The following is a 20,171-nucleotide window of genomic DNA, read 5'->3' on the forward strand; positions in this document are numbered from 1 at the left end:
CACTAGGAAACAGAGCCAGCTGAAGTGAGGAACTCATGTCTGTGGTTCTCAAGCAGGAAGCTGCAGCCTACATTCTATGCTGTGTCATGGCCATCCAAACGCAACAGAAACCCTAAGAGAGCACTCCTGTTTAGTCAGCTCAGACATATTTACTCATTCTGCCCAAGACATGATTAATCTGACCCATGTATTGCCTGCCACCTACATGAAATATTCCTGAGTTTTCAGGTCAAAACACAACTAGTCAAATGTTTCCATTTTGTTGCTAAAACTAACTCATAATTTGTCAAATCTAAATACTGCTGTTTGTACCTTCATAAAGGCCCAACAATATGAATCCCTCAAGCTTTTCCCTGATATGATGGACTGTAGCCTGGAAATGTGAGCAAAGAAAGAAAGAAATCTTTCTCCCTTGGGTTGCTTTTGTCCAGGTATTCTATCAGAGCAACTGTGTAACAACTGATTCCAAACAGCAATAGCCTTTCAGACACATCAAGAGAACCTGGATAAGTGGTGCTCTGGGAAGGTCTTAGATGAGGCCATGGTCAAGCTGGAGTCCCTTGCTTCTGGCATCCAAACACAACAAAGAGTTGAAAAGCCCTCCTAAAAAGGCTAGTCACCAGTGGCATGGGTTCCTTCAGGTCTGTCTAGGCTGGCACCCTGAGCAGACCTTGGGCGCAAACTCCGCAGTCAGCCCCACAACACCCAGAGGCAGCTCCACTCCTAGGTGCTCTAACATGCCCAGGATCAGAGGATCCCAGGATCCCAGGAGCTTGGTCACACCGGGATCTCAAGGTCCCAAAGGCAGCTTGACTCCCACGAGCTCAGACACACCCAGGATCTCAGGATGGAAGGATCCCAGAATCACAGGCTCACAGAGACAGTTTGACTCAGAGGGGTTCTGACACAACCAGGATCACAGGAAGGCTCCAGTCAGACATAGCAAGAGCAGGTAGCACTAGAGATAACCAGATGGCAGGAGGCAAGCGTAAGAACATAAGCAACAGAAACCAAGGTTACTTGGCATCATCAGCACCCAATTCTCCCACCATAGCAAGTCCTGGATACCCCAACACACTGGAAAAGCAAAATTCAAATCTAAAGTCACTTCTCATGATGATGATAGTAGACTTTAAGAAGAACATAAATAACTCCCTTAAAGAAATACAGGAGCACACAGGTAAAAAGCTAGAAGCCCTTAAAGAGGAAACACAAAAATCCCTTAAAGATTTACAGGAAAACACAATCAAATAGACGAAGGAAAGGAACATCCTTCCAACCATCCAAGATCTAAAAATGGAACTAGACACAATAAAGAAATCACAAAAGGAGACAACCCTGGAGTTAGAAATCCTAGGAAAGAGATCAGGAGTCATAGACGCAAGCATTGCCAACAGAATACAAGAGATAGAAGAGAGAATCTCAGATGCAGAAGATACCATAGAAAACATTGACACAACAATCAAAGAAAATGTGAAATGCAAAAAGATCCTAACCCAAAACATCCAGGAAATCCAGGACACAATGTGAAGACCAAGCCTAAGGAAAACAGGTATAGACGAAGATTCCCAACTTAAAGGGCCAGTAAATATCTTCAACAAAATTATAGAAGAAAACTTCCCCAACCTAAAGAAAGAGATGCCCATGAACACACAAGAAGCCTGCATAACTCCAAATAAACTCAACCAGAAAAAAAATTCCTCCCGACACATAATACTCAAAACACCAAACACACTAAACAAAGAAAGAGTTTTAAAAGCAGTAAGGGAAAAAGGTCAAGTAACATATAAAGGCAGACCTATCAGAATTACACTAGACTTCTCACCAGAGACTATGAAAGCTAGAAGATCCTGGGCAGATGTCATACAGACCCTAAGAGAACACAAATGCCAGACCAGGCTACTATACCCAGCAAAACTCTTCATCACCATAGATGGAGAAAACAAGATATTCCATGACAAAACCAAATTTACACATCTTTCCACAAATCCAGCCCTACAAAGGATAATAGATGGAAAACACCAACACAAGGAGTGAAACTACACCCTAGGAGAAGCAAGAAAGTAATCTTTCAACAAACCCACACAAACATAATTCCACCTCTAACAAGAAAATTAACAGGAAATAACAATCACTTTTCCTTAATATCTCTTAATGTGTAAATTAATATTACCAACATATCCTAAGCAATTGAAATTCAAAAATATGAGGAATTAGAAATTTGTCGACTGTCATCCTGTGGTCTCTCTAATTTAGTAATGGGAGAAATAGGTCCAATATTGTACAATCCATATATACTTGTTTGTACTTGACAGGGTTAAGTCTATACTTGCTTGTTGTACATGACAGGGTCTTGCTGTGGGCCACATAATGGTCTTGAAATCATGCTTCTCCTATCTCAGCCTCTCTATCAGTAGGGTTGTTTATTTGATGTTTTTACACTATACTATGGTTTTCAGAACATCTTACATATTTCAAAATTATTTATACAGCCAAAAGAAATGTAGACAGTTAATTTGGGAGGTGGCTTGTAAGAGAACAGCAAAAAAGTGAGACTGAAGGCTTTGCTTGCTCTTTATTATTATTGTATCAATTTTGAAGAAGACGACTTTATAAATTACTCTTATTCTAAGATGAATGCTTTTCAAAATCATCACAGCCAATGAATCAGCATCTTACCTTCACCTAATGTCTGTGCCACTCTCCAAGCAGAACCACTGTTCATTGAAACAGTTGATGAATAACTTCATGGATAGATAATCTTAGTACACACACCATTTCTTAAATGAATGTAACCTGCTCCCTAGGGGCTGAGAATGATGACAATCACTCAAGTCAAATAGCTTTGACTGTAGCAGGAAATCTGTACCCAAAAATCGTGCCTACAATTCATTCCTTGGTACAGCAGAACGGTCAACTCTTAGCATATCTACTATAGAGGTAAAATCCCTTGGTGATGTGAGGGACATTCAAGTACAGCCTTATTACAATGAACTCCAATGTCCAAAAACTGTTCTTATTTTGTGTTTGTACCACAGTAAGAGCTAAGATTTTTAAGATCTACTAAAAAAAACAAAAAACAAAAAAACAAAAAACAAAAAAAACAAAACAAAAAAAGGACTTTATCTATTTATGTTCATTTAAAAAAAAAAACTAAGCCGGGCGTGGTGGCGCGCACACCTTTAATCCCAGCACGCGGGAGGCAGAGGCAGGCGGATTTCTGAGTTCGAGGCCAGCCTGGTCTACAAAGTGAGTTCCAGGACAGCCAGGACTATACAGAGAAACCCTGTCTCAAAAAACCAAACTAACAAACAAACAAAAACAAACAAACAAACAAAAAACTAATAGTGATATATTATTTTAAAATAACATACAGTTAATATATTTGGAGTTATTTAAAATTTATATTGAGAAAAACATATTTTCAGTATTGCTGTAGACAAACATCTACATAACTGTTTAATTGATTGTTATTTTATATCAAACAACTTTTATAATACTCATTTTTATTGTTACAATATTTCAACAATTTTAAAGAATATGATGAAAATGAAAGGCATTGTAGGTTTTGAAGGGGGGGCTCTCCAGGAGGAGTTGGGGTACAAAAGGGAAAGAAGAATGTGATGTAAGTCTATTTACTCAAAATATGTTCTGAAATGTTAACAAATTCATATAAATTGAAATTATATATCTTTTCTCATCATAATGCACTAAAACTTAAATCAAATGAAAACAAATAAAACAAGGCTAGTCGTTCTGTAGTTGAGGGGGGACTCAAGTCCACCACTTACCTAGGGTTGCTCAGGACATAAACAACACATTGAGATCGGGGGAATAGCCTTGCAGGGTTTTTTGTTCCTTGCCTGGTTAGTTTATTCTGTTTTGCTTTGTTTAACAGAATACCAAGCACCCCATCAAACTCACTCTGCAGTCCTTGCAAGTCCACCCTCCTACCCTTGTGACCTGCCCCCCCCCAAAAGTAAAAATAAAAATAAAAATTTTTAATGAAATTGGAAAAGAACAAAAACAAGTCCAATTTGTGTTATCCATACACTCACTGGAGCACGGTCAAACTGTCCGTGGTCTGCTCCTTACACAGAACTGAGACCTCCCCATCCGCACCCTGCTGCGGCCGTCAATTACAGAGAGCTACACTTCAGCATCCCCATCACTCTTTCTAAGAGTTCTCTGGGATGGCTTCCAGTCTAAGCTGTTACTTGGGGGGGGGGGGGGGGGGGGGGGAGGGGGAACGGCTGTGGGAGGTAGGGGTTGTCACAGAATCCTTCCATGTCCTTCCCTCTCCACTGTGCGTCTGCAGTGATCAATAGCACAGCAAATGTAGTCTCCTTGTTCTTCACAGTCAGCAGGAACACAGATCGAGGCCTCCACACAGTATCTGCCAACAGCACAGACCACACACATGGCCCCCCGGCTGTAGTAGAGCCACAGACTCAGGCAAGGCTCTTGGAGGCATCCTCGACCACTGACATCCACTTGGCCTTTGGTGGTAACACAGATCACAGACATCAGCACGGAGCCCAGATGCCACAGAACCACAGACCCTCTAGTTTTATGACCTGATCCTAGACTTGAGACACCATCACCATTCTGCAGGTCACAAATAATTGTGTCAAGTTGTAGGAAGGGACTCTTGGGGTGTGAATGAATACTGTAGTAAAATCAATGTTCTAAGATTTTTTTTATTTTGTTTTCCTTTTTTATTTATTTTATTTTTTTTTTTTTGCCATGAACATGAACATATTATGTAATAAGCGGGATTGGAAAGGCTACCAAATGCATGCAAAGGCACTTCCTTGGCTTGTTGACTTGCAGGTTTCTCAGGAGTGAACAAGTTAAGTTTCTTTTTCTGGGTCCTCTTTTGCCTTACACGGCCCTGGTGCTCCTTCATACCAGTGCTCTGGCTCCATCTAGTGGCCACATCTAAAACTGAGGCTTTCAGCGGGACAATTTACCTGTTAACATAAGGAAGTTTTCCTGGTTAACAGCTACCATAAAAGTCTAGGATCTCCTGTTCTCCAAGAGGCCTAAGAGATATGAAGTCAGCCCTAAAAGGACCTGTGACTCCAGGAGAAATATGAGAGCTGCGATTACTTCTGCTAGGGAAACCTAAACATCTGTTCTCCCTACTTACATCTTCCCAGATGTCAACAAGGCCCTGGATCCTAGCAGACCAGCAACAGCCAGGACCTAGAACCCAACATCCAAAATCGTTCAGCTGTGGATGAAGCAACATAGTCACATTCAAGGAACTCTGTAAAGCAAGACCAACACATTTTAAAATATGTTGCCATTTTCTTCCATAAATGCTGTTAACTGGATTTCTTTTTAAAAAATGGTCTCAGACAACCTGCTATGTAACTCTACCCTCCCAACAGAATCACCTCCCAAAAGTCCCCACTCCTGATACTTTTAATGTACATGCATGTACACATCACACCACTTGACAAGTCCCCATTATTTATTTCCTAAACCATTGCTGAATCACACCAAGTCAGTCTCCCTCTGTAACTGTCTACTCCGTGACTGGCCCAACCATGCCACCATCCAGTGTGAAACTCTGATGGCTTCTATTACTCACAGACCAATGCCCCACCTCCTTGCCATGGCTGACTAAGCCTTGCTTCCAACTAATCCCCAATAAGCTTAGACTCCCAACTACACAATTGCCAAATTGTCTCAGCATACACCATTTCTTCTCCCTTCTCTTCAATCCTCTCTGACCCATTGATACTACAAAGCTGACTTGTTCTGGCCACAGTGTATCGGTATATACATGTTAATTCCCCTCACTCTTCCCTAGGTCCTCAAATTGCACACAGGCAGAGATGTCTGGTTTGTCCACATATGTACAACTCACTGCCAGCATAACAGACATAAAACTGAGGTTGAATAGCCATCACTGCGCCCTAGGCAATGCATGAAGCATCTCAGAATATTAACACATCGAATTCTAATGGCATTCATATGTGTCTTTTTTTCCGACCTTTTTTTTTTTTTTTTTTTTTTTTACTGAATATTGTGGCTTGAATACAAAATGTCTCCCATAGCTTGTGTGTTTGAACACGTGGTCCCCAGGTGATGGCTCCGTGTAGTAAGGCTACATGGAGGAAGTGCAAAGGAAGGCCCATAAACTGGCCCTACTTCCTACTCATGCTTGGCTTCCAGACAGCAGATGCAATATAACCAGCAGCCTCTCCCATTGCTGTGATGAACTATAATCCCTCCCTCAAACTGTTCCTCTGTTCAAGTTGCTTCTAGTCTGATACTTTTGTCATGACACCGAGAAATGTAACTAACACACCAAAATTACCCTTTGATGAGTTCCAGGGTCATCGGCAGGAGAGAAGATGTGATGGCCTGGTGTATCAGGGACCAAACCCACAGGGGAGGGCTCCCAACCAGAAGCTTCATCCTAAACTGGTTGGGCTTTAGCAAGATGTCAACCCATGCCTTTCTGAGCAGACCCAGGTCTTGCAACATGTCCGTGGTCCTCTCTCTTGTGACAAACTTCAGCTCTCTGCCAACTAATGCTGACCGCAAGGAAAAGGTTAGAAAAGCCCTTACTGTTCCGTGTCTGGGCTGGTATATTCTCATACCACGTATGTCCAGTACATACTTTCTGCCTTTAGACAGAACAAACCTATTGAGTAACTACATTATCAGCTGTCCCCAAGTTTGTGCTTTTTGCCTAATCAGAAAAGTGATAAACAACAAAGGCCCTTGAGTCAGTCAACTTGGACATACTAAAAGAAATTACACTGAAGTTTTATTTCCCATTAAATAACTCAAAAAAAAAAAAAAATGGTGTGGGGAATGATAGCACATGCTTATTCCCAGAACTCGGAAAGTAGAGGCAAGAGGATTAGAAGGTTGGATTACATGAGGCCCTATCTTAACCCCCAAAACCATTTTGTATCAGGAGACACAAAAGACGAAATTAAAGTATTACCACAGTGGTTCTCAACCGATGGGTTGTGACCCCCTTGGAGGGGTCAAATGACCGTTCTGCAGGGTTCACCTAAGACCATCAGAAAACATGGATTCATAACTGTAGCAAAATTAAAGTTACAAAGTAGCAGCAAGAATAATTTTATGTTTGAGGGAGTCACCACAGCATGAGGAACTGTATTAATAGGTTGCAGCCCTAGGAAGGTTGAGAACCACTGATCTATCAGATTGTCACAGTAGCCCAACAATTTTGAGATTCCTCAGAAACATCAACAGAAGACCCCCTAAAAATTCTGGGGGCCTCCTAAGGTGAGGTTATCTCTCTACCAAACTAAGAAACACACAATTAGCCCCATGCACCCACATTGCCACGTCCTGAGGTATAAACCTCTCATAGCTCAGAATGTGACTCTACTTGGTGACGGGATCTCAGTAGCAAAGAAGGTAAAATGAGATGCTGCGCATAAGGCCATAACCAGCATCGCTAGGATCCTCAGACCTGTATAAAGGAAAGGCCATATATGGACAGGAAGAGGCCATACCAGGAGGGAGTCCCTACCAGCCCTTGATCTCGGATCTCCAGCTTCCAGATTATAAAAATAGAATTCTTCTGGCTTAAACCACCCAGTCTGTGGTATCAGAAACAGTAGCCATAAAAAGCAATATAGAAAATTCCAGTGGAAACATGATCTTGCTAAGGATTCCCTGGTCAAATAAAACAAAACCAGTGAAGTACATGGTAAGTGGTATAGATGTAAAATAAGGGGGGAGGGGGGAGAGAGAGGCAGAAGAGCGAGAGAGTGAGAGAGACAGAGACAGAGAGAAATGAATCAATCGAAGACATAATGTGTTGACATATTTTTATATTTGGTATTTGTAAGTCTTTAAAAAAAAAGTTTTTCAGGCCATTTTTTTCCTTTAAAAAAAAAAAAAAGCAACCAAGAGCAATACTCTGTACAAGTATAACAGACATTAGAAATGTGCATCATTCCAAAATAGTTACAAGAAAAGTACAGTTTAGAGTCCACATCAACACTTCTATTCTGTGCCCCAGGGAGAAAAAGCCACAGGTGTTAAACACACAGTTGCTACGCAGCAATCTGAAAAATGCGGCATCCCAACTCTGTTTTGAGGTGAACTAGCTTCAGTCACCGGCTTGTTTAGCTCAACAAGCACAATCAAGCATTTCGGGGGTGGGGGTGGGGGATAATTCCAGGCTTCTCCATCCCAGAAAACAAGTATGAATGAACCAGCTGCATAGTTGACCCTTCCCTGCTTCCTCCCCACTCCCACCCCCACCCCCCAGAGCCTCCAACTTCACAAAGCACAAAGCCAGCAGGTCCATTGTGCCAAAGTCTGGCTGGAGATCACAAAGTGGCCTCAGAGAATGGACACCAAATGTCCCACTGGTGCCAATCGTTGCTAGATTCAGCTCTGGTGGCAAAGCCTTTTTCTCCTTAGAAGACACCAGTCAATGGCTCAAGTCCTCCAAAGCAGTTGACCACCAGTCTGTAGCCCTTTCACTGACAGCAAGTCTCATCCTGGCTGCTTTTCTCAGTGTCTTAGCGGGGGAACTCCATCATTCAAATTTCTCCAGGCTCTTCCAACTTTTGTTCACAGTTCCACTGAGGGCTTGGGGCAGACAGTAAGAAGGGCCTTCTGCCTCTGGCCAACCCTAGCCTCTGTCATTAATCTTCCCTTTCCAATGGCTGTGCTATGCAAACTCCACCACACAGTCCTCCTCCAGATGTGGAATGGCATGGTGACCTTCTTGTGACCTGCCCATTTGGAACTCCAGACCTCTCTGCCACTAGCCTTCCTCCTGGGACTGGGAATGGCTTGTTGGGGCTGAGGCCTAAAGACTTTGCAGACCCACACGGGAAGAAGTGGAGACGGCTCTGGGTTTTGCAATTTTATATGGTGTGATTATGATTATGTTGCTTTGATTTTTTTAAGGGACTCTAATCTTCTACAGGACTACTTTAGGGGCAAGTCCTTTCCTCATGCTTTCTGGCAGATGAGGCAGGGCATAGGCGCTGCATGGGATTGGACCCCTCACCACCCTCTACAATGGTTCCTAACAAACTGAGGAGGCAGAGAGGTGGTGCACAGAACTATTGCCAGGACAGGCCCCTCTGTATAGCACCCCGAAGTCAGCACATCCTAGACAGACCTGACAGGGCATTTGGAAATAATGAGCCCAAGGTCAGCTTCACTCCACACCTGGAGACAGCATGGCTTCCCTGATTCACAACTGCAGAGTCAAGTTCCCCAGTGAAGTTGAGTCAAGGGGCCCAAGCTACCTGGGCCAGCCCATTCTCTGTAGGGCTGTACACTAAATGAACATCAAAATGCAAAGGATTTAGAAAAAAAAAAGTGCAGTTTCCATGTGAGAAGTAAAATTCTCCCCCAAAGCATGACAATGCCATGACCCTCTTCTTTCAATCCTTTCAGTACCGCAAAGGAAAAGGGGGGGGGGGGTACACACCACAGCACTACAGCGCTGAAACACAGCAGGGGACTTTCAATTATGGGTCACCCTCTCTAACCCTACAAATACTCATGATCAGGTCCAGTCAGCCATCAAAGTGCTGGTGACACGAGGAACAGAGAAGGCAGAACATCAGAAGGCAGTTCCGGGGCCCACAGTGGCCAGGTCCTTGGAGAAGACCCACCCTCATCTTCAACAGGATACCATTGTCCCAAACATACAGCAGGATGTGTTGTTACTGTGGAAAACAGCCACAGGAGTCCAGGGACCTGGCGATTCCTTCATAAGACCTTATATAGACTTCATTGCCTACTAGAAGATAAACTTGAAACTTCTTCAAATATAACCTGAGCCACAAGATAAAATAAAAGACACAAATCTTGTCATGTTAATGCCTTGAGAAGTTTACAGATTATGTACCAATAAAATAAAACCACATAAATTCTGAAATTCTTGGTGAATACACACCTGAAGCCAAAAAAAAAAAAAAAACTACATTTTTTTTCTTTAAAAATTCAAAGTAATTACAGCAGCAGTGTAGTGAAAAGAGGTTTTAAAAATAATAATTACATCTTTGATACAAATCAAACTTTGTACACCTCAATTCATAGGAATGACTGGTGTAAGAGTTTAGTATTTATATATACAGTAGATACTGATGTGTGTCACTGCAGATAGACTAAAGCCAGTGGACTTCGAGGGGAAAAGGGGTTATTCTGAGTTCACACTGAAATGTTCACAGATCACCACGCTATAAAACACACAGAGACACACACAGACACACAGACACACACACATACATAAAATGACAACCTGAGTAAAACATTACTAAGAACCCAGAGCATCGTGAACCACTACGTCACATATTGCACCTTTAAATAATCCTTCTTACCAAAGACAGAAAGGAGAGAAAGGAGGAGACGGGATGAGAAGGGGTGCACACCATGGTATGTTGATTCCTCTCTTCCTCCCCACCCCCACCCACAGAGAGTCTCATGATGATGGTTTACATTTCTATTCTCACCCAACCAATGGGATGAAAATCTCACCAACACAAGTCTTTGGCGAAAACTGGGAGGGGAAAAGAAAGAAAGGGAAGGGGACTGTGGGGCACAAACGTGTGTCAAGGGTGGGCCGCAGAGAGAGCCTCCTCTAATCGAATGGGAGCCGGAATGTTACTGAGGAGGCGACTCTCTGATGCTAAGCTACTGCTTAAATAGTCTGTATATTCCAATTCTGAGATTCAATATAAAAATAGAGACATCTACTGAGTTTTGCCCATGGAAGCATAATTCAGAAAAGGCACATGTTCAAATAGAAACCCACGCAGAAGAGGCGCCATGTGCCCCTCCCTGCGTGAGAAACACCCACAGTCACGCATTTCCATCGGCTAGATTCCAAGATACAGTAGGTAAAAATAGACCTCTGATACTTAAAATATATTCAACCCAACATAATCCTGGCTTTAGCATGTGAATCATATAAAAGTCTTGAAAAAAAAAAAAAACAGAGAGGTAGGGGGGAGAGAGAGGGGGGAGACAAGGGGAGAAAAGAGGAGAACAAACCAGTTTGGAAAACAAAACATAGCTCACTTTTCCTGGTTTTCCACAATTCTCAAGGAAAAAAACAAAAAGTGAACCCATCCCATTAGTGATCAGGAAGGCAGCTGATTTCCACACCACCCGTCCACAGCCCCTGACACCCCACTGGCTATCTGCCATGCTTTTGCACGCACAGCCCCATGCCCTCCAAGTAGTTCTAACAGAACAGAACAAAGAACTGAGAAAGGAGACATATAAAACATGTCCCGTCAGGGCGCTCTCCTTCACTGTGGGTGTGACGGTCCGGTTAGCTTCAGAAAGGGTTTGCTTTGGAACTAGGCGATGTAACCATTAGTCTTTCCAAACATGCTCACTGGCTCGAGGTTTTCATAGATTGTCATTGCCGTTGTGTTCTGATAGATGAGATCAACTTTTGAGTCTTTCTGGGCTCTGATAATATCCAAAACACACTGATTGAGGAAAACATACTGGTCCTGGTGGGAAAGGAAATGAGAGAGAAGAATAAGCACCAGCCCCAGGAATGAGAACACGAGACGATTCTTAAAGGAAAACTCACCATGATCCCATCTGTCCAACACATCCGTGATCTATAAACAACCTAATGACATTCAAAAAGCACATAACACAGCCTTCTTTACCAGTGACACTTAACCAGAGCGGGCACCCTCACGTCTTCATATCAAGGAAACATCAGAACCTTATGGAGGGTGAAATGAAGATGCAGAGGAAATCAAGCATAAATACCGCAGGACAGTGAAAGTTAAGGAATCCGCGTGGAGTGAGAGTAAACCGGAAGGACTCTCTAAAGAGGAGAAGGGTTAAAGGGCATCAGCTGGACCTGAGTGCAGCCCCCTCCTCGGGGTAGCGTGAAGACTAATCTTAACTGTCAGCTGGATGAAATTGAGAATCACCTAGAAGACACTCCTCCGTGTGACTAGGAGGTCATTAGAGGAGAGGGTCACCTGATGAGGGACAGACGACACATCCTGAATGTGGGGCGGAGGTCTGCAGCAAGTGAGAAATGAAGGGGGTTGCGTACCAACAGTCATCTCTCTCCTGCCTTACTGCAGGCAGAATGTGGCCAGGGTCATCCTACTGCTGCCACAGTTATATCACAGTGGCTTACCATGAAAAACTGTACCCCAAACCATGAGGCAAAATAAACTTACACACAATTATTGTTTTCAAAAAAATAACTAATGTCGGGTGGTGGTGGCGCACGCCTTTAATCCCAGCACTCGGGAGGCAGAGGCAAGCAGATTTCTGAGTTCGAGGCCAGCCTGATCTACAAAATGAGTTCCAGGACAGCCAGGACTATACAGAGAAACCCTGTCTCAAAAAAACAAAAAACAAAACAACAACAACAAAAAAGTAACACTAATACAAGTGTATCTATCAGAATCTACAGGTCGCTGTTTAAATAGAGGAAGTATATGCTGTGGCAGGAAAAAAAAAAAAAAAAAAAAAGGCTAGGTGCCGTAAAAGCAAACCTCATAAGAGCATCCAGTCTTTTCAAAGGAGACCACAGATGTACGCATGTGCATATTCAAAACGTTCTATAGCGCCACCTGCTGTGCCAGTTCCATCTCTGGCTGCTGTAACCAAGCCTGACAAGAAGGAACTTCTTTTGACTCACAGCAGAGGAGATACAGCCCACCATGGCTGAAAAGGGATGGTGGCAGGGCCTTGGGCAGCTGGTCATAGAGGAAGCAGAGAGCAGAGGGCAGACAGGAAGTGGAACCAGGTATGAAACCTTAAGGCCCACCAGGTAGTGATCGACTTCCTCCAGCAAGGCTCTGCTCCCTGAAGATTCCATGACCTTTCAAAGCAACGTCCCTGTCTGGTGACCAAATATTCAAACACATCAGCCTGGGAGGTGTGGGATCCAAAGTACTACACAAGCTAAAAGTAACTAAGGCCTTCCTTTAGGTCCTAGCGTCTAGGAAGTAGGGTTAGGGGGAAGAATATATTCTGGGCAGTTCTATAGTGTTAATTTTTAATATATTATTTTTGAAATACGAAAAAGTGATCAGGAGGCTGGAGAGGCAGATCAGTGGTTAAAGTATTTGCCACAGAGCAGCAGGACTAAACAGCCGATCAACAAACCAAGAAAATGCTGAGTGGGTGTGGCCTCAGAAGAGGGCGTGACCTCAGATCAAGCCAGCTAAATAGACTAGCCATAGTTTCAAGCTGTGTTTGACTGTGATAACCAGCATCACTGCAAAAAGTGAGAAAGCAATCAAAATCTCTCTCTCTCTCTCTCTCTCTCTCTCTCTCTCTCTCTCTCTTTCTCTCTCTCATTCTCTCCCTCCCTCCCTCACTCCCCCCCCAACAGAGAGATGAGGAAGGAATCCACAGGCAGATAATAAGATTTCTGTTCTTCTCACTCTATAAAACTGTAGCAGAAAAATGAAACTCTAACACAGAAGCAAATTTTCACTCTTTCTCCCACAATCGTGCGTCTCACCCAAAAGCACACAATGTACCCAGACCTCTAACATACCATGCTAGACTCAGACATAGCACATGGTCATAAGTTTCTAAATTGGTCCAGAGTAACAGCCTGAGCCACGATGAATATTCTGCTCTCATCTTGGTCTGGGAATATCCACCCCTGGAAATCACTTCCTGACACACTCTGATAAGAACAAGCCTCAGATTCAAAGCTTACAAGGGACACTTCAGATAAGGCAACTCCAACATCTTTACATACACCACAGTGCATACCGAGCACACATTTTCTGCTCAGTCTTTTTTGTATAGCTCTGATGACCACTGTTCTTTAACATCTTCAAGAGTGTGTACGCATGAATTACATTTCTGCTTCAGTGGCAATGTGCTATTTTTGAGAAGTGCTCTGTCAGCTTAAAGATGGTCAGATCCTCTCAGAAATGAAGACCAAACTAACTATAAGTTTTTAATAAACAATAAATTTATTAAATTTAAAAACTAATTTTATAAATTTAAAATCTAGGAACCAAACCAAGAGTCTTAAAAAGACTAATCTGAGGGCCGGGGAGACAGCTCAGCAGTTGAGACCACTGCAGAGGTCTTACAGAGAACCTTGGTGTGATTCCCACTACCTACATGGTGGCTCACAACTACCTCTAACTCCATTTCCAGGGGATTCAATGTCTTTTTCTGGCCTCTGTGGGTACCGAATGCCTGTAATACAAAGACATGCATGCAGGCAAAACACCCATATGCACAAAATAAAAATAAATAATCTCTTTATTTTAAAGAAGACTGCTTAAATAAAGAGATCTGCAACCCTGCAGGTGCAACAACATTATGAACTAACCAGTTCACCGGAGCTCTTGACTCTAGCTGCATATGTATCAAAAGATGGCCTACTCGGCCATCACTGGAAAAGAGGCCCATTGGACATGCAAACTTTATATGCCCCAGTACAGGGGAACGCCAGGGCCAAAAAGTGGGAATGGGTGGGTAGGGGAGTGGGGGTGGGTGGGTATGAGGGACTTTTGGGATAGCATTGGAAATGTAATTGAGGAAAATACGTAATAAAAAAAATTAAAAAAAAAAAAAGAAGACTGCTTAAAAAATCAGATGCTTTAAGACAAAGAGTCCTGCCACTATCTGCATGTGTCATCCTATTGGTACTACTGCATCAGGTAATTTAATGACAACTGAAATTCACAGTCAAGAGCAAGAAAGCTCTAGAAGAGTCCAGCATGTGATTCCATGTGAGCTTTTACAGACAGATGGGAATGGTAACGTGCCAAACACAGATCTGGGCTCACCTCTGTCTGCACCATCAGAGGCCTGTGCATCCGAAGGTCATAGACAATCCCATACACGTCCACGGTGTTCTCATTCTCTATCTGATAGATCAGGCGATCGATGGCGATGAAAGTGCCCGTCCTTCCAACCCCAGCACTAGAAGACAGAGAAATTAGCACATCACCATCAGTTGTCTCTCCACAGATCTCCCAGTCCTCCACTGGTACCCATATCTTCATTATCACTGAGGCGAACACATTGCTCCTCAACTGCAGCTTCAAGCGAGTTAAAAGTCGCAGACTAAACATATTGCTAACCTTCTCACACCCCATGCCAATCAAATGGTCCTGCAGCCTAGGACACAAAGTTGCATCTTTTTTGAGGCCTCTGCTCTAATTAATTCTTTTGCCTTTAATGCTAAATTCTTTCTGTTCTATTGTAGGCACAGACATACCCTTTCTGTAAATGACCAGATGGCCAATACCCTCAGCTGAGCACATTACACCACTGCAGTATAAAAGCAATGCAAATGAGTAAGCCAGTGGGTGTGGCTGGGTTCCAGTGAGGTTTTATATATAAAAACAAGCAGACCCTGTCTGGCCCATGGGCTATATAGCTCACCAACCCCTTTCTATAGTCTCAGGGACTAAGGCCACAGTGCCCTCTTGAATTTCCAACTGCCTATTGCATTTTCTCTTGGGCATTGCTTTGGTGGTGGGGAGAGGGGGTATTCATAAATGTATACATTTTAAGTTGTCACAAATGCATACACTCCCAACTGTGCATACCTGCAATGCACCAGAATTGGTGACTCGGGGGGTATCTGCTTCATGTAATCCCGGACCAGGTACCGAAAGTTGATGAGCAGGTCAGTGGTGTCAGGAACACCGTGGTCAGGCCAGGAGGTGAAATGGAACTGCCGCAGAGGATGGCTCTCGCTATTCTGCATCTAAAGGAACGGGTTAGAGATCCAAGAGTCAAGATACCTGACAGTATCACAACGGTGAGTGAAATCAAGCAGGCCTGAGAACCATTCAGCACTTAAAGGAAAACGGGCAGCTGATCCCTATCACTATTATCCCTATTAATCCTCATAATGTTCCCAAGAAGGAAGGGCATCATCTCCCCTTCTAAAGATGGGCAGCGGAGGCTCAGAGGAAATGGGGATGACCCCCGATACTCACCCTATGTGGAGACAACGCACCCAGTTCAATTTTGAGTTTAGATCACTTCTGTTCTCAGCTACCAGCCAGTAACAGCCCTACACCCACACGCCTGCTCCCTGGGAACTTCATGAGCCCCGTTCTATAGCCCACCTGGAAACGGCACCTCCCTTACAGCCCCAAATCGTTTCCCTAAGTATGGCAGGAGGTTACATCTGTGGGGCAAGAGCCACCTGGTGAGTCCTGGGCTCTCTAGATAGTGTATGGTAATACTACACAACTAGCAAACACCAAACAACTATTTAGAACTATAGTGATCTAAAAAAGAAACACACATTCACACACAGAAAGAGAAATACACACACACACACACACACACACACACACACACACACACACACCACAATGCACACATATACACATACAAACTCAGTCTGCTACTTTAACATCTGGCCGGCAGGAGACAGAGGACACTGTTACAACAAAACTAGTCAATTACACAGTGTTTAACTCTACCTTAGACCAAGCATGTGCCTGTAATTACCAAAACTCTGTCCCCTGGGGCTAGTCCTGTCCCTTCCTGTCCTTGATTCAACGATATTCATTTGTCTGTACCTGACCTTACCATATGTCCCCTCAGCAGGGCAATGGGCATCTCCATGACTGAAGCTAATTTCTGACCTTTATTCATTATAAAGCAATAAATTCACACTATGGAAAGTTTGAGAAATAGGAGAGAGGATACTCAGGAGCTTCTCTGAGGACAACTAACATCATGAATATTATCATAAGGGTTTACTGAGAGAAGAAATCAGCTGGGAGGAGTGGGGAAGAGAGGAAGAGACACAAAGAGACTGTGGAACATAGAACTTTCAGAAGCAGTTCTGCAGAGGAGCAAGGAGCAGGGCAGAGGGCAAGGGAGCAGGGGCAGGGGACAGGAGGTCAGGGGACAGGAAGCTAGGAGACAGGACAAGGGAGCAGGGTGCAGGAAGCAGGGAGGCAGAGAGCAGAGCGGGGGCGGGGACGAGAGCAGGGGCCAAAGAGCAGAGGAGCAGGGAGCAGGGGCAGGGGTCAAGGAAACAGGGGACCAAGGGGCAGGGCCAGGGGGCAGGGAGGTAAGAACAGGGGGCGGGGGCAGAGACTAAGGATGGTAGTCAAAAGACATGGAGCTCTATCTGTAATGTTCTCATTTTATAAAAAGGAAATGCATGCATGGATTTCACATAACTATAAAGCACTATTTTAGAAAATGCCACGTGGAAGCCTATATATAAGCCTAAAATAAGAAAAGGCTTTGGTGGGAATCATGAAATCTCTAGAATCTATGGAGTTTCATTAATGCAAGCTCCCTGGGAACTTCATGAGCCCTGTTCTATGGCCCACCTGGAAACGGCACCTCCCTTACAGCCCCAAATCGTTTCCCTAAGTATGGCAGGAGGTTACATCTGTGGGGCAAGAGCCACCTGGTGAGTCCTGGGCTCTCTAGATAGTGTGTGGTAATACTACGCAACTAGCAAACACCAAACAACTATTTAGAACTAGAGTGAGAGCAGTAGCATTGTCTTTATTTCGCCAACTCTATGCACAAAAGGTGAACTCCAAGCAGAGGCAGCCAGGGACAGTAAACATGCCAGTCAGTTTAAATGGGCAAAGCCTGCAGAAATAAGCCTGACATATTGCAAATGTTCCTCCCTGACTGTGACCTTACTTAAGTGATCACGTCAGTGTGTGATAAACATCCCCAAAGGAGGACCTGAAACATCCCTGAGACCAGAGTCTTTGAGGCCCAGTAACTAGTAAGAATTAATATCTCATATACTATGTCTCACCTATATCTTCATCTTACAAACTAGAACCCAATCTATCAGTCTCTGTTAAAATGTAACACCACAACGTCTATATGTAGGCTTCTCTATCATGCACAGTTCCATAAATGCTAAACTAGGCATGTCAACACAAATCTGTAATTCCAGCACTGAGGCAGAGGGTCATGAGTTCAAGGCCAGCCTAGGCTGTCTAGTAAGACACTCTCTCAAAACGTCGTCTCCTAGTATGTACTGTTGATACTACCTTTCCACATTTCCTCAGGATCCATATGGATTGATCCCAGGAAAATCTGTGGATGCTCAGGATCCCAACGTAATACAAGCATGTGTGCATCCAATCTGCACACACGCTCCTGTGCAGTCATATTGACATAATGATGGTATACCCTACACAGCCCAAGTGCATAGTAGGCTGTACTATCCAGGTTTGTGTACGTACAGTCCATGATGTTCACACAGACACATTTCTCAGAACACATCCCTGTCAGTCAACAACATGTGATTATACTTTAGACCATTTCTAAACCATTTATATTACCTAATGTATTTTTAAATAATTGTAATATTGTATGGCTTAGGGAATGATGAGCCTAAATGCACATGTTAAATACAAAAACAATTTTTACTCTGAATAAGTTCCATCTGGGTTGGTTGAATTCACAGCTGAATGACACAGTGGGGGTAAAAGGAGCTGGCTGTATGTCAGCTCCACGTATGGAAGCTAAAAGCTCGATGGTGACACAGTTTGCATGTAGTCACAGTTTAGTTATCCAGTCTCCAAAAGCTAGCTATGCATGTGGCTTCAAAACTGTTCAACCTCCACAAATGATACTGACAGTATGATTTAAATGTACTGTGAGCGTGTATGAAAATATCAAAGAACTTGTAATAATAATAAAGTAGAAGACACTGGAGATATATATATATATATATATACCCAAGAGAAATGGAAACAAACACAGAGCTTACTCATCTCTTAGAGGAGCTTCTAAATAAACAGTCTTGTGAGAATAAACAATGCTGAGACTGAGCTCTGTGGCTCGTGAGCCCATTCCGGAACTCCACATCTTGTCTTCATGTCAAAGACTCCAACTTGAGCTCACCAGATGAAGAGATATGACCATCTGAGGCCCTTGCTATGAGCTGGAAAATGTTAAACCCGTTTGCACACTCAGTTGGTGTTAACGGTGACTCAGAACATTTTCTCTACTTTCAAAGAAAAGGAGACTCAGCTTCTAGAAAGCCTGTGATTTAAGTGGATTTGGTTTTGTAACTTAGTGGGGGAAGGGAGGACAGTGCATGTACCCTAGAATCCAAATCCTGGAATCAATACAAACTGTTCCTAGCAGTAAGCAACCCCCGTGCACATCCCCACCCAGATGACACAAAGGCCTCCGGGAAGCAAAGTGTCATTGCCATGCTCGAAAGACTCATTTACTCAGAAACGACACCAAAGTCCCCTCAAGAAAGTAAAGCTGAGGCTCCTCAGAAAGCCTGCAGATATGGGCAGCAAAAGATGCTTTCCTCGTGCATCAAATATTAGTTATTCTCAGTATTAATACCCATTGATTTTCTCCGATCAATCTTGACTTACATTTTTCACCACAAAATCTCTGATGGTCCATTCTGGAAGAACGACTTCTGATGTCATCGCCACAGTTATGTCCCCGTAGTCCTGAGCCTGCTTGGAAGGCCAGTACTCCTCACATTTGGTCTAGAACACAAGGTCAGGGATCACACATCCACCATCATCAAAACCTCGCAAGGAAAACCATGGAACTGTCATGGGGAACTAACTGCTCAGTCCCTTATCGGGGTCTGTTTGACCCAAACACAGAGATACACTCATGGACTAACAACTCAAAATAACATAAGTGGGTCTTTCAGAGAAATGATTCAGGTCTGTGAGGTCATTCAGCAGGTAGATCACTTGCTGTGTAAGCCTACAGACCTGAGTCCAGGACTCACATCCCATTTCCAGAAACATCACATGGACCACGTATTTAACCATGTATTTCCTGTGGCATATACCCTCTCACACACATGTATACACATCATACACACAATATAATAAAAATAGATTTTAAGGAATGATGTCCAACAGGTTCCAGTTGCCACCTGGGACAGCAGACAGCAGCACTCATGGAGAACACCTGGCCACCAGCAGCCACACCATCGAGCTGTCAGAACCCTTCTCAATCAACAAGGAGACAGAAACATCCTGCAGACGACTCTGGTGGATAAGGAGGTGTGGGAATCACTGACTCGGGGACTCGAGAAAGGAATATACACTTGGGGGCAGGGTGCAGAGGAGAGGGAGAGAGAGTATATACCTTATTCTAGGCATAGGATCTCATGCCAACAATCTCATTACTTAGAAAGCTGAAGCAGGAGAATTGCTCTAAGTTCAAGTCCAACC

The 20,171-nt window shown here is 43.5% G+C and overlaps 1 protein-coding gene across 6 annotated transcripts in view; it reads right to left on the reverse strand.

The window, feature by feature from the left end:
* Positions 1-4,682: 4,682 nt before the first annotated feature.
* Ptprj (protein tyrosine phosphatase, receptor type, J) overlaps positions 4,683-20,171 on the reverse strand; it is a 150,939-nt gene continuing 135,450 nt past the window's right edge. For 5 of the 6 annotated variants that reach the window (XM_006498991.4, NM_008982.6, XM_006498994.3 and 2 more), the window contains exons 21-24: positions 19,347-19,466; positions 15,552-15,712; positions 14,784-14,919; positions 7,816-11,495 (exon numbers count right to left, since the gene is read on the reverse strand). In XM_006498991.4, coding sequence (XP_006499054.1) covers positions 11,337-11,495; positions 14,784-14,919; positions 15,552-15,712; positions 19,347-19,466 — 576 coding nt within the window. In that variant the 3' untranslated portion in view covers positions 7,816-11,336. Of the gene's footprint in view, positions 4,974-5,152; positions 5,273-7,815; positions 11,496-14,783; positions 14,920-15,551; positions 15,713-19,346; positions 19,467-20,171 lie in introns of those variants that run through there. The other variant, NM_001135657.1, reaches the window with a different exon arrangement.

This window comes from Mus musculus, chromosome 2, assembly GCF_000001635.26.
Source record: "Mus musculus strain C57BL/6J chromosome 2, GRCm38.p6 C57BL/6J".
Taxonomy (NCBI): Eukaryota; Metazoa; Chordata; class Mammalia; order Rodentia; family Muridae; genus Mus; species Mus musculus.